The sequence below is a fragment of the Cucumis melo genome, chromosome 11 (genome assembly GCF_025177605.1).
Source record: "Cucumis melo cultivar AY chromosome 11, USDA_Cmelo_AY_1.0, whole genome shotgun sequence".
NCBI classification, from domain to species: Eukaryota; Viridiplantae; Streptophyta; class Magnoliopsida; order Cucurbitales; family Cucurbitaceae; genus Cucumis; species Cucumis melo.
In genome coordinates, this window is record NC_066867.1 from 2362475 (window position 1) to 2377055 (window position 14581).

Below are 14581 nucleotides of genomic sequence, written 5' to 3' on the forward strand. Positions count from 1 at the left end.
CTTTTTAATATATTTTGGAAATTAAGAAAATATTTTATGATATATTTGTGAAATGATCAGATTGGGGTTTAGATTATTCCAATCTATTCCATATTGTCAATTGAATTCTGTATTTTAATATTCATACTCGTTTTATGAACATCCAAATCCTTGTTGTTTCCAAAATAATAATGATGATAATAATAATATTCCATGTTGTTTAATATATATTTCATTGTTGGTTGGTTAAGAAGACAACGTAAAACATTAAAACATTACTCATCTAATTCGCTTCTTATTATAAAATAGAATTCACATTTACCTTTCGACGTAGTTGAATAGGTAAGACATTCATTACCGTACCCTAAAAGATTCCTACAAATTAAATTGAAATATGGTTGAATATGAATCGTGTTTAGTAAAGCAAATTGTAAATATTTAGATCAATTGAATTGTGTGTTAGATCGCTAACTATATTTAATCTCGCTTTGAAATTGATAATCACACTAACAAGAACTATAGTTATATTTTATATCTATTTAGTTAATATAATGATTATTAAAAAAAAATAACTCTCAATCTAATAAGCGAAAATATATGTATTATATACCTAAATAATAATTGACAAAATCTTAAAGGATAGCAAAAATTGAAACTATTTTTAAAAACGTCTCTAATAAATTTTTAAAAATATTTTAAATTTGTGTTATTTTCATATTTGTAATTATTAGTGAATTGTATTTTTATTATGATTATAAATAGACACAAACTCTTTTGTAATAAAGAGTTTTTTTCTTTTTCTTTTAATAAGGAAAACAAAATAATCGACACATTTTAACTTAATCTAGACTGTCATTGTTCATAATTTACATTGTATACTTCAAATTTAATATTCTATGAATTTTCTCGATAATCAAATATTGTACGAATAGATGGATTGTCTTGCAACATTAGTTGATTGTGATATACATAAGTTGATTTAAACCTCAATTGTATATGTTTAATGGTAATTAATTGAGCTATATTCGTTTTGACGAAAGTAAAAGAAAAATTATGATTGATATATATTAAATTATGATGATAAGGGATTTTGACTTTGAATTGGGCAACGTCAACCAATGACTATGATATATATCGTGCGAAATTAAGGCAACTTAAAATTTGAAAATTTAATCCCTTTAATTGGCAACTTGTCTATATTTTTAATTAATCCAATTAATAAAAACTATTTTAATTTATATTTCTCTCTCCAAATTTATATTTTTTAAGAAAAATGTCACTCTTATATTCTCAAAGATTATTCTAATATTAGTGATTGATTAATGATTAACATAAATTGGAATAATTGTTTGGTTTTAATTATAATAATTTCTTTTTTAATTATTGCATTCTACAAAGACTTTTGTTTTTTTTTTCCTAATTTTTTTATCTAACATGGCTAGCAATTAACATGTTAATCATCTTTGACTTTTTTAATCTCTTGCCCATTTTGATTTTCTAAATTGCATTTCCTCTCTCTCTCTCTCTTTGATGTATTTATAATATTTGAAAATCAATTTTAAGAAGCTAGAGTATTTATTAAAGATTAGTAAATTCGATTGTGGCTTTAAAATTTTAAAAATCAATTTGACATAATCACCTTTGACTTTGTTTTAAATGTGTTTTAATTTTGAAATTAAAAAAAAAAAAAAAAAAACAAGTCATTTAACTTTTGTAGATTTTGTAGTGTTTGGAGGAGCACTAGAAAAAACAAATTTATTTAAAAATGAAATTGAAAAGTGAAGTTTTGCATTAAGTGAATTCGGAACCTCTCGTCTTTATATACAAATATAGATGTGAGTTTAACTAAGTTTATGTTGATCACTTTTCAACATTTGTTGGTGGTAATGTTTCAAGTATAGATTTACGATATGTTTAGGATTGACTTTTTTGAGTATTTAAATAGGTGTTTATAAGTGAAAAAAAAACTATAAATGTTTATAAGTCGATCGGAACTAGTCTTTACAATTATTAGTTCATGATGTTTTTATAGGCACTTTTAATAGTATTTCGTGGTTCAAAATCTCGCACTCTTATTTGTACGAAACATACTTTTTAAAAATACCAGCATATATAGCAACATTTTTAAAAAAAATTCAAATTAAGTATAGCAAAATCTGTCAAAGTCTATCAATGATAGAAATTTATCACTAGTAGACTATGTTGTAAATATTAGTTTATCATTGATAAACCATAAGAGCATATCAATGATATTTACTTAATTATTATTCTAAAAATAATTAATTATTTCAAAAATTGCAATAATCACGGATAGTCTTTGCTATATTTGTAATTTTTTAAAAATGTTATTATATACTTAATTATTATTCCAAAAATTGTTACCCATTATAATTACTCAAAAAATTCTTTAGCTTATATTTTTAATTAATTACTTGACATTTAAACTATGTTGCAAATATTAGTCTATCGTTGATAAATCATAAAAGTCTATATCAATGATATTTACTTGATTATTATTTTAAAAATAATTAATTATTCCAAAAATTGCAATAATTATGTATAATAATATTTGCAATTTTTTAAAAAAATATTATTATATACTTAATTATTATTCCAAAAATTGTTATCCATTATAATTACTCTAAAAAATTCCTTATCTTATAGTTTTAATTATAATCATTTTTATTTAAAATTAATTAAATTTGACATTTAAATTAATAATAAAAAAATATTAAGTTAATTTAATTACCAAAATGAAATTAAATAAAAATAACATAACAGTTATATATATATATAACAAATACACTAAGAATAAGAGTTGGCAAAATTAAAATTCATATGTAAATTACTTACAAAAAAGTATTTAAGATAGGGTCGGATCTATGAATTTTAATTTTGCCAACTCTTATTCTTGGTGTATTTGTTATATATATATATATATATATCTTGTAAAACCTAAAAGAAAAAGAAAAGAAGAAGAAGAGAGACAGATTGTATTCAGTTGCATGAACATGAAGTATACTCAGATAAGAACAAACTTCTGGTTTAGGTATACTGAAGAAGGCTGAATTAAATTAAAAAAAATAGGTTCAACTAATTAATAGTTATTATTATGATGATGATGATGATGATGATGATGAAGAAGAAGAATAAAAGAAAGAAATTTGAATGAATTAGATATGCATATACAGGTTGATGTGTTGGGTATGTATCTTCAGCTGTCCCTTCACATTCTCTATATCGTTGATTGCGGTTTGTGAACTCAATCTCAAATATTATTTTTCTTTTCATTTCATTAATTAATTCCCTCACTATATATATCTACTAATTAATTTATCATAATTAATAATATGAATTAGGTGTGTGCATATATATATTAATTTAATTCCACTTAAAACTCTTGGGTGTTTATCAAATCATTATTTCACCACTTCTCAACTCTCTCTTCCAATCATTTCCATGAAATTATTTAGTGTATTAGAAGATGAGTATATATATATATATATTTTGATCATCAAAGAAGTTAAATAATGTATTTGGATCAGTTTAATATGGGTGTTTTTTGGGTCACCTATCACCTCATTTTAATCCATGCATATATATGTTTTTTTCCTATGACTAATGTTGTTTCGTATTGATCAAGACAGCTCTCACCCCCATTCATTAATGGAGGGCCTCTCAATTCTTTTGAACGTGGTCAAAATAGTGTAATGTATATTTTAGGAGAGTTAGGAAAGCAAAAGCTTATTTTCTACTTCATTTCGTGCGATGATGACTTGGATTGAATGATATTTTTTTGTAAGTACATCGTTCGGTTGTCGCACTTTGGTTATAAAGAATATACTTCTAAATTAGGCAACCTGAGTCTCGTGAGTTTCTGACGATTTTAAATCATTAAAGTAATTATCTTAATTAATTTCGTCTAGTATATCACTTAGATGAATCTACAAGGACTTATGAAGGGAGTGATGACCATCCTTGAAATATCAAAGGGAATATAACGTAACAATAATGAATAAAAACCTCTATCAACTCAAGTGTTTTGGTTACTTAGTGATTTAACATGGTATCATAGCAAAATTTTCAATGTTGAAATCCCTACAATATTATTTTCTCCTCAGTTAATATCGATTTCCACTTTGTTGGATCTTCTACATATTTCAAACGCACAAATAGGGAAAAGTTTTAGAATATTACATCAACTTAAATTTTTAAAGAATTCGAGAAGATATTGAATTAATTAGAGTAATTTATTGTATAGCAAAGTAGACCAGATAGCTACTATAAGTGGATAGCTATAACACAAAGTTGTGAAAGTGAGGGCAATAACTTTGCTAACAAGGGAGGTTTTGAAAGGTAATCCATAATCAAATTAGCATAAAAACAATATAAATTATGTAGAATCACTATTCTAAACAAACGTAAAATTTAATAATTTTTGTTTCAAAAGGTATTTGGAATATGCCACGAGGTTGATCGCCAACCAGGAAAATGAGCATATGTCTTAGGATCAGTGTTGACATAACAATATAAAATTATCTAGTCTTAACGACACTTGTATGTTGACACTAAAAAGATTACATCTACTAGGTACGTCGACACCACGTTTGATATAGCTAACCCGTCTAGACTATCAATGCAAACGTCAACATTGGTGACCAAAATTGGTTTGATGTCGGTAGAAGCACTTTAATTACACTTACATGCTAAACTATTTCATGTCAACAATTTTATTTCTTTTCATTAATCTAGCTATGTCGTTGATTTCTTTCAACCATACTCTCATGTTGACAATGCTACGCCGACGCCATTGGTGTCAAAAAATGGTTGAGTTCTTAAGCCTTCGAATCATCCTTTCTTTAAATTTTATCATCCTCTCAAACTTTTTTTTGCCTTTCATCACTACAAAATTAGGCTTAGTGTTTAACCAAACTCGTTACAATAGTTTGGATTTCTTACATTTAATCCAATCCTCTCAAAGTAAACAAGGGCGATACAATCCAATTAATTAAACTAACTAATTATATTGTTCGAAGATTTATTATAGAACAAAAAATGACACCGTTTAGTTTGCTAATTATTGCTATGTCTTTTAATTTTATTTTGTGAACAAGTGTAAAATAATCTGTCTCAAAACTTAACAACATGTATTTTTAATATCGTTATAACGGCATGGCAATTTGTTGAGCCAATATTTATGATCATTCAACTTGATCAATTGGGCATAATTGCGTTTAGGATGTGTCGTGTGAGTAATAAAAATAAACAATATTTAGCACATAGTAAAAAAATGTAGTGGCTAGAGTCATGTTTACTACATATGTTGAATCAATAAAAAAGAGAGAACCTATAGCTACTTATGGGAAGTCTCTATTGTTGGGTATAATTTCATAGTGAGTCAACATCCTAATAGTTGACTTTACCTATATATCCAAATTGATTTTGGGCCAGGCCCATAGAAAAACAAAACCAATTTATACCTTTAAATTTTAAATTTTGAGTAATTATGATAGAGCACAATTTTATGAATAATAATTTGAAGTTTAAAAATAAATTATAAATATAATAATAATAAATCGTAAATATAATAAAATCTATCGGTAGTAGACTTTTTTGATAGAACAATATTTACAATATAGTCTATTAATAGTAGATTTCTATCATCGGTAGATTTTGACCGATTTTACTGTATTTATAATATTTTTAAAAAAAATATTGATATTTATGTTAATATTTTGAATCTAATTACTATATTTGCAACTGTCTCTTAAATTTTAAATTTTTGATGTCCTCTTTTTTCTTTTAATCTTAAAATAAATAGATTTGGAGTCGCCACAAATCATATTAATATGAGATTGGTCACTTAATTTAAAAAGTATTTATAGCAAATTTAAGTTCAAAGAGTCAAGGAGGTGTTGGACACTCACGAGAATGGTTACCAAATTTTATCTCTTAAAAACAGATTTAAGTTCACAAAACAATATTACTATTTAGTTATTTTTTTATACGTCTCATTGTTCTCGACTAAAAAACCATGAATGAATGATTATGGGTGACATATATAAGAGTCATTGTTAAAAAATGAAATTTATTTTAGTTTCAAAAAATAATTTCATTCATTCAAGAATATTAAAATATACAACTTTAATATTTCAAAATCTATCATAGATTGTGTAACAAGAAATCCCGTATATCTAAAGAATTAAATTTCAAAAAATAGTCCTACCCAATCTCATTTTAAAATAAAATTATTATCGATAATTTTTTAAGACTATAATTTGATTATTGTTCAAATAGTCTCAAAATTAAACAAATTTATAAAATTTAAATAAAAAAACTCATAGAGAACACTACTCTTTTTTTTTCTAACTTAAATTTTTATACTCTTGTAAAAGTAGAAAAAATAAAAAAGATAAAGATAAATTTTGGTTATGCATTTTGTACTTGTGAAACTTAAAAATAATAATAAATAAATAAAAATAAATAAATAGAAAAAAAAAATTAACACCATCTAAACTAAATAGTTGTTTTTACTCATCTAGAAAAAAGAAAAAAGAAAAAAGAAATAACTCAAATGATTTCGAATCTTCCATATCCTAAAATACATATTATGTATATGCGAATTAAAATTCAAATTATGTGAAATATAAATATATAAATGATAATTTGAAATTTCTAATAGATGAGATTTAGAACGTGTTTGGATTATATTCATTAAAATAAGAAATAAGTTATTTTGAAAAAAATATAGGTATTTGACAACTACCTAAAATAAAGTTTTGGATAAACACCTAAAACCAACTTGGTCATTTTGTGACTGTTGTTGGCTTATTTTTGTTGATTGTTTTATGGTAATCGTAACCGGTCAACTCTTGTCAATCGTTTTTCTATGTTTGTTATCGATCAACTGCCAACGACTTTTATTTTTGTAATTGTCATTGTTTGACCTCCAATGACCATTGTCGTCAACTTCTGACTATCATTTTATGGTAAATGTCTCCGACCACTTCAAACCATCGTTGTCGAACTTCTATCAAAATCTCCACGAACAAATTCTATACATATATATAAATCTTTTAGAATATATTATCTTCATCGGTTATTTGACACATCATTAATATCTTATTAATTTATGAAATATTTTTCGTGTGGATCCAACTACTCAATACTAAGACTCAACTATAGGCTTCTCTTGAAGCTTTTTATTTTTTAATTTTTTTCTTATGCTTCTCTCAAAATATATATTTCTTTCTTTCTTTCTATATATATATATTAACTACTTTTTAAAATGGGTAAAGAGTACAATCATTGCAAAATATTGATATTCTCTAAATAACTAAAATGTTAATTGTCAAACAAAAAATAATAAAACATATTTGGTAAAAGAAATCAAATGCAATGATTTTGTTCTATTCTAATTTTTTTCAATTTCTTCATCTTCCCTGGTAGTTGCCCCTTTACCTTTTCGTTTTCATTTTTTTTCTTTCTCGCGGCCGCTCCCTTACCATGGTTCGCTAGTACATCTTTTCTTATGTTGCAAATATAACAAATATGACAAGTAATTAATGATATCAAAATGCTATCATATGGTTATTCGCTTTTAAATTAACTACTTTTACAATTTAGAAAATACAGTAACATGAACCTTATTATCACAATTTTTTTTTTTTATTATTTTTGCAAGAGGCATGTTACTCCATGACGCCCTAATTTCTATACCATAAATTAATGTTTGGGTAAATGCGAGTCAACTCTACTCTATTTCTAAAACGTAATTAGAGTATTTCAATAATTATTATTTGGAAGAAAAAAAATGCAAAAGGAACACAAAATAAAATATAAGAAAATAGTTATTTTGTTGTTTTTCTTTGTAGTCATTATATAGTTTTTAAAATGGTCTTTTTTAAAAAAAAAAAAAAAAAGAAATAAAAGAAAAGATTATTTTGGCTTGTTTTGCCGACGGAAGATGAAGATGGTGTGGGACTTCCAAAATGTGGAATAAAAATTCCTTTAAGGACAAAGGGAAAACATTCTTATATATATATATATATATGAACGCATCTTCCTCTGCCCCATTGCCTTGCCAGCCTTACCCTATTATTATTTGTACTCTTCTTTTATATATAATTTAATTTTGATTCCTCAAGTTTATTCTTCTATGCTTTAGTTTGGTTATTAAAATTTTAAAAGCTTTATTCTTTCTTACTCTTTCTACTTTATTCTTGTTATCATTTCCACGTAAAACATACATATATATTGTGGTTCCTATCAAATAAAGACGGTTAAGATTTAAGTGTGTTTGATAGTAGAACCGAATGTAGGTAATGAAGGATAATTGTATTAAATGGAATAGTATGTGTGTAACGATATTAGATTATAAATAAAGACTTAGTTTAACTGACATTCGAGTGTACTAGTAACTACAAAGTTGGTCTGTCACTATTGCGAATAATTTGAGTATGGTTATGATATTTATTTTTCTTTTTTGTGAGATTGATTGCTATATTTACTATCGTCTCTTTTCTAGAATAAGTTTGTATATGGTTATGTATTCATTTTGCCTTCACTTGAAGTATGTTTTCGTTAATTCTAAAACTAATTTTGGGGTCGAGTTTTCCTTAAACAATGTCTGAATTGAGCGGTTTGAAACTCACGTCACTTTTCTAAAACTGAACTCTTGTCATGTTGAGGTTAATTAATTTGGATTTTTTTAGGAATTTTACTAATTTTTTTCTACTTACACTAAAAAAAAAATTATTGCAAATTGCAAGACTGTTGAAAATATTTACAAAATATAACAAAATTTTAGATTCTATCAATGATTACTATCGACGTAAATGTCGAGACAATAGAATCTCAAATTTTACTATAATTTTGTAAATATTTTAAATCATTATATTACATTTGAAAATGCTAAAAAGAAGAAAAATTATCAAAAGTAGAATATTTGACAAAATATTTAAACTTTATAAAAAAATCAAGTGTAATAAATTTTGTTTCACGACAATTTTTTTTTTATTTTTAAAAAAGTAATAAAAGAAATGTTAGTTTTCCTTTTTGCTCTTTTTACGTACAATAAATAATACAAAAGTAGTTATTATTTCTTTGTTTTGGATATCTCCAGAGCCATCTCTATCACTTTTATGAAAGTCAGATATTTTGAAAAATAAGAGGAGAAAAGAATTTAAGACCATAGAATGAAAAATAGAATAATAAATAACAATGAATGAGAGGAAGACTAAGAAGCAATATTGTGACAAACAGACAAAACAAAGTACCAGATTTCCCCACTCATCTATAAGCCAAAATACATAGATTTTCGTGTCATTTTAGATTTCCTATACTTTATTATATACTTTATTTAATTCAACAAATACCCCTACTCCTAATGAGTGTATATATATATATATATATAATCAAATGAAACTTCAAAACTACCCTTTTAAAAGAGACAACCACCAACCACAAAATAGGAATGAATGATAAGACTTTATGGAATATATTCATACATATCAACAACATTTTTTGAACAAAAAATTTTTGATATTTATTTATTATTATTGTTATTAAACATTGAACAAATGCAAGAAGAACATATTACCAAAACAAGTCAAAAAAAAAAACATTCTACTTTCTCTGGAAATGTGTAGGAATCTGATCTAAATATAGAGAAAATCTGTCCTATTCTACTAGTTTTGTATTCTCAAATGGAATAATTTTTAGGGAAGGAAATGTGTTTTCGTTTCAAATCACTTTCTTTCTTTCTTTCTTTCTTCTTCTTTTATATCCTTTCTTTTTTTTCTTTTAAATTATTATTTCATTGAAACATACCTTTCAGTGTGTCGCCATTGCTCCCTTCCCATGCTGTATTTTCGTGTCTTTGCTGCCTTTTTGCTGCGATATCTAATCTATCGTGATTCCCTTGTAGGAAACTCGGGTTTGAGTAATGGACAAATCTCGTCGGGGTATCGCTTTCTCGAAAGGAGATTCTCTGCTCACCATTTTGTTTTTCGTCTGAAAGATGCTTATTGTCTAAGTAACTAATGAAATTCTCCTTCTGTTGTCATTAATGGGGAGGATGATAAAGCTAATCTGATGAACTTCCTAAAAGGTATAGTTATGGGAGAGTTCATGGAGATGAGCTATCCTCGTCGGAGCTTCGGTCGTGTCTGACATTATACCTGCTGAGGACTGGGAGTGAGGCTGTAGCGGATATTCGAAAGGATCTAGCAGCACCCACCATTACTCCATCCTGCATTCTCCCGACTTCTTTGCATACTTGATCGAGTATGGTTAGGAAATCCCGAACGATCATGAAGATTCGGAAGGGGTGGGCTTCTTCCTTAGCTGCATCGCCATGGAAATACTCGGTCACTGCTTTCACGAGCGATAAAGCTTGTCTTTCATCAGCCTTGATCCTGACTATTTCCTCTTCTGCCTCTTTCAAGAATGTTTTCATTGAGTTGAAGAATTTTCCCTGCATTCCAGGCTTTTCGAATTGTAAGACCAACCTTACTTTTTCGAGCCCCATTTCGAGCTTTGTGACATAACTGCTCAAGACGTCTGAGTCCATCCCTGCTGCTTTTTTGACATTGGTGAGGTCTCTGCTTAGTCCAGCCACAACTTGCAAGCCCTGCTTTCTGAATTCATCCTCGATTTTAGCTTGCGAACGGGGTTGAAGGTTGTCATTAGTTGAATCAGCACCACCTTCTGATCTGATGATTTCTTGAACAACAAAATGAAGCAATGTTGTTTTTCCATCTGTGCCCTTTATATCTACTAATTTTAAGAGGGTTTCAAGCTTAAAGGCTTTAGCATCACCGCGATTCGTACCAACATTCATCCTATTTCCTGTCTTGAGAACTGCTTCAAGGAGTTTAAGAAAAAGTCTACTGTTCTTTAATTCTTCACTTGCACCCTGAAAGAAATTAAAACATTGATTACACTAGGATACAAGAAAATTCATGGCAACTCTTATGGTTTTCAACTCTTACGGTTTACTAAAAGAATCATAAACTACCTCAAGGGTTTGGAAAGATTTTCTCAGGTACTTTACTTCTGAATCAAAATTGGCTCTGTACAGCATTGCCTCAACTCTTCTAAAGGCAAATGGAACTTCAAGCACTGCCTTGAGAAATCTTTCGGCAGTCCCTAATTTTGAAGCATCACCACAGTACTCTCTAAGTTTTATCTCTTCCTCTTTGGTTGGAGCCATCTTTACAAGAGTTTCTAAGAGCTCAGTACCAAAGCCTTCTGGGTTACCTGTTAATGAAGATATATTTTTATATGATGAGAATGAAATTGAAGAGCTAAGTGACAACAAAACACATTCTAAACGGAACGTACTATTGATTAAAAAGACAATTCAGATCATAATGTGGGAATTCACTGGCAAATAATTGAACAATGGATACAAACTATTCTCCAAATCACCACACTCAGATTTTTAGAACACAAGGACACTATTGACAACTTATAGAATAGATCATGTTTATGTAAGGTCCTCTACGACTCATAATATAAAATAAAAAAAATGTTGATACATTCCCACATAGACTCTTTGATATATATGCCGCAGCTGAGCTCTTTATTGCAAAGAATCTCTTTCAGAATGCAATTCAATTGAAACGTCTATTCAGCAAGGTACATTCTGTAGGCAATCTAGAACTAGTGAAGCAAATCCAGCTCATTGGCAGAGAGAATAAACGATACGCCAAGTTTGCAGAAATTCAACATCAAGGCACAAAAGCAGGGAAGGAATGAAAATCAGTAGTCGACTAAGGTAAATATGCATAGGTATGACAGGAAGAATAGCGAAAGTGGTAGGAAAGAATATGACATTGATATTAGAGATATACGCGTAATGCCCTGGGAATGAATACTGTTTGAAACTTGGGAATTAGTAACATATGAACTCAGTATAACAATCAATCAGAATGCACAATTTTAAACTTGGTACAACATGACATAAAAAATAAAACAAAATCATGATTTAATCAATCGAGCACCTCAAGAAATATGCCAGTATTTTATCAGCTAATGTTAATTTGTCCATGGTTGAAATTATCAGAAAGAAGCATGAATTTCTAAAAAAAAAGTCATTATGTCAGTATCAACAAAAGAAAAAAAAAAGGATGCAAAATGATGACCAATCTTCTAATGCTGATAATGATGACGACGGTGGTCATTCCTTGAAACATACTGAAACTACTCATCAAAAAGTCATTACATCGATGATTCTGAGCTAATTCTTCCGTATGTCAGATCCCAAATTGTGAAAAGAAATCATAATTGGAGAGCAATATAGAAAGCACTCACCATCTTGAAGAGCTTCGATCACTTCATCACGCGTGACATTAAGTGCTCTTAGAAGTATTGCTATGTTCTGCGATTTTTTTGGGTCTAATACCCTGTTTTCCTTCTCAACGGGGGGAAGAACAGACTTTCTCGTGGCTTCTTTGGGAACAGAATTTGCAGAATTGAAGCCGAAAAGTGTCTCCATCATATCCTCGTTTAATCTTAAGAAATCTCAGTATAGAACTTCATAAAATATTCAAATAAACTTCAAGAATTGGAATTAAAAGGCCTACTTACTGGAATGAGCTTGATTTAAGTTGATCCCAGACTGTAGCTCGGTCTGATGTTGCTCGTACTTTGTCCCAGTGCAAGGGCTTCAATCTCGGTTTTGCACCATCTGCATCTTCTGCTTCCAGCCTCTCCATAGAATTAGTGCTTAGGACAGCGTCTTCTTTAGCAGAATTTGTTGCCGTAGAACTCGGTGTGGATTTCGGAGATGAGTTTGATCTCGCTGTTGAGTAGGATTGTGATTTAGAGGAGTCTGGAGGAGTGACTGCCGACATTCTGTTTTCTGATAACCCTAGTTTTTGTGGTGTTGAATAAGAGGCCGGATGCGCCGTCGGCCGTGGAGGTGGAGGTGGGGGAGGAGGCGGCGGAGGGGGAGGCGGAGGTGGAGCTCCAGCAGGTTGCGGAACTTGAGGAAATGTAGCTGAATTGCTAATTGTTTGAAGAAGCGCCAAATTCGGCGGGGGAGGAGGCTTCGAAAATCTAGGTCTCGTGGCAGAGAAAGGCATTGTTTCTTTCGAATTCGGAGTAGCACGAATATCATCAAACGAACGCGGTGGAGGAGGCGGCGGTGGCGGTGGCTGAGGCTGAGACGAATTACGCTTCGTCGAAGAAACCGAAAATCTCGATTTAGGAGAGGTTCTTTTGGAATGCGGGATGGGAGGAGGAGGATTGGAATTGATATGGTCATTCTTATAAGTCGCCGTTGAACAGCTCTTAACCGAATTACTCCGACGAGAAGCCGGTGAAAAATAGCCATCCTCATGACTAACAATCGACGAGCATTGCGGAGTATGAAATGCCGTATCCAGACTCTCCTCATCAGAAGATGACAAAGCCGGAGGCGACATAACCACCGGCGGTTTAGGCAAAGGCGGTAGTGGCTGCAACTCCGGACTCGGACGATACCGATCCGACCTCTTAATCGAATTCAGCTTCCGATAAGGCGAACTATTCGCACCATTAGCACCATTCTGCTCCACAACAGAGCTCTGACTCGGCTCAACAGTTCCAATATAAAAAAAACTCGAAGGAGGCGCTCTCGAATCCTCCATAAATCTCTCCGGATTATTACTCCCTCCAACAAGCTTCTGCGACTCCCCAGGATGCTTCGCACGATGACGATACAAAAAGAACGCAAGAGCCGAAAGCATCCCCAAAGTCACAATCCCAACCGAAATGGCAATCGCAACAGTCTTGGTAGGCTTAGACGGCTGCGCCGTAGCAGCCGGTATAGGCATAGTTCCATTACTGGAGGAAGGAGGCGGTTGACTCTGATCTGGACTCGTCGGTAGCTCGTGGAAAAATGGTTGATCATCGGCGGGAGAATCCGGTGGAGGTGGTGGAGGTGGAGAGAATTCAATCTCCGGCGGTGGCTCAGAGCCAATAGGAAAAAGCGGCTGATGCAGAATTCTCCGGTAGGAAATGTAGGAATCAAACGTTAAAGCTGTGGCAGTAAAGAATGTAAAGAATAAAGGAAGAAACGAAATGAAGAAGAAACTCAAACGACGATGAGCTAATTTCATGGCGAATTAGTTTGAATCTCTGTGATTAAATTCTGTTCTTGAATCCAATTCATAGCTTAGTGGAATGGAATTGAATGTAGTTTAGCAGAGAGAAAAATGAAGACGGTAGAGAGAGAGAGAGAGAGAGAGAGAGAGAGAGGGAGTGAGGAGTGAGAAAGGGAAGCTTCTTAGAGCTGCAAGATCTGGATACCCACAAGTAGACGTTCACGTCAATTGAGCCTAAACAGTTTCTCTCTCTCTCTCTCTCTCTCTCTCTCATTATTATTATTACTATTATTATTATTGTTAATTGTTATTTAATTAATTAAAAAATAAATATTCCTTGTTTAATACAAGTCTTTCATTTATTTATCAGCTTACACGTGGCAGCTTCATTAGAAATACATTTGCTTTAATCTTAATTATTTAATTAAAAAGAAAATATAGATGGTGATCATCACCTCCTCCTATAGGCTACATACTCCTACTACTGTTATATACTATTTTACATTTCT

At 30.3% G+C, this 14581-nt stretch overlaps 1 protein-coding gene across 1 annotated transcript; it reads right to left on the bottom strand.

Moving 5' to 3' along the window:
- Window positions 1-9500: 9500 nt before the first annotated feature.
- LOC103497354 (formin-like protein 6) lies at window positions 9501-14274 on the bottom strand. The gene is made up of 4 exons (XM_008459510.3): window positions 12574-14274; window positions 12298-12497; window positions 11000-11241; window positions 9501-10897 (listed from the first exon to the last, which is right to left on the bottom strand). The coding sequence occupies exons 1-4, from the start codon at window positions 14085-14087 to the stop codon at window positions 10109-10111; spliced, it is 2745 nt and encodes a 914-aa protein (XP_008457732.1). The 5' UTR covers window positions 14088-14274; the 3' UTR covers window positions 9501-10108.
- Between the last annotated feature and the right edge of the window lie 307 nt (window positions 14275-14581).

Coding starts and splice junctions, on each gene's coding strand:
- LOC103497354 (XM_008459510.3), bottom strand. CDS start 14,087: ATGAAATTAGCTCATCGTCGTTTGAGTTTCTTCTTCATTTCGTTTCTT. Junction 12,498..12,573: donor CTTAAATCAAGCTCATTCCA/GTAAGTAGGCCT, acceptor AGATTTCTTAAG/ATTAAACGAGGATATGATGG. Junction 10,898..10,999: donor AATCTTTCCAAACCCTTGAG/GTAGTTTATGAT, acceptor AATTTCTTTCAG/GGTGCAAGTGAAGAATTAAA.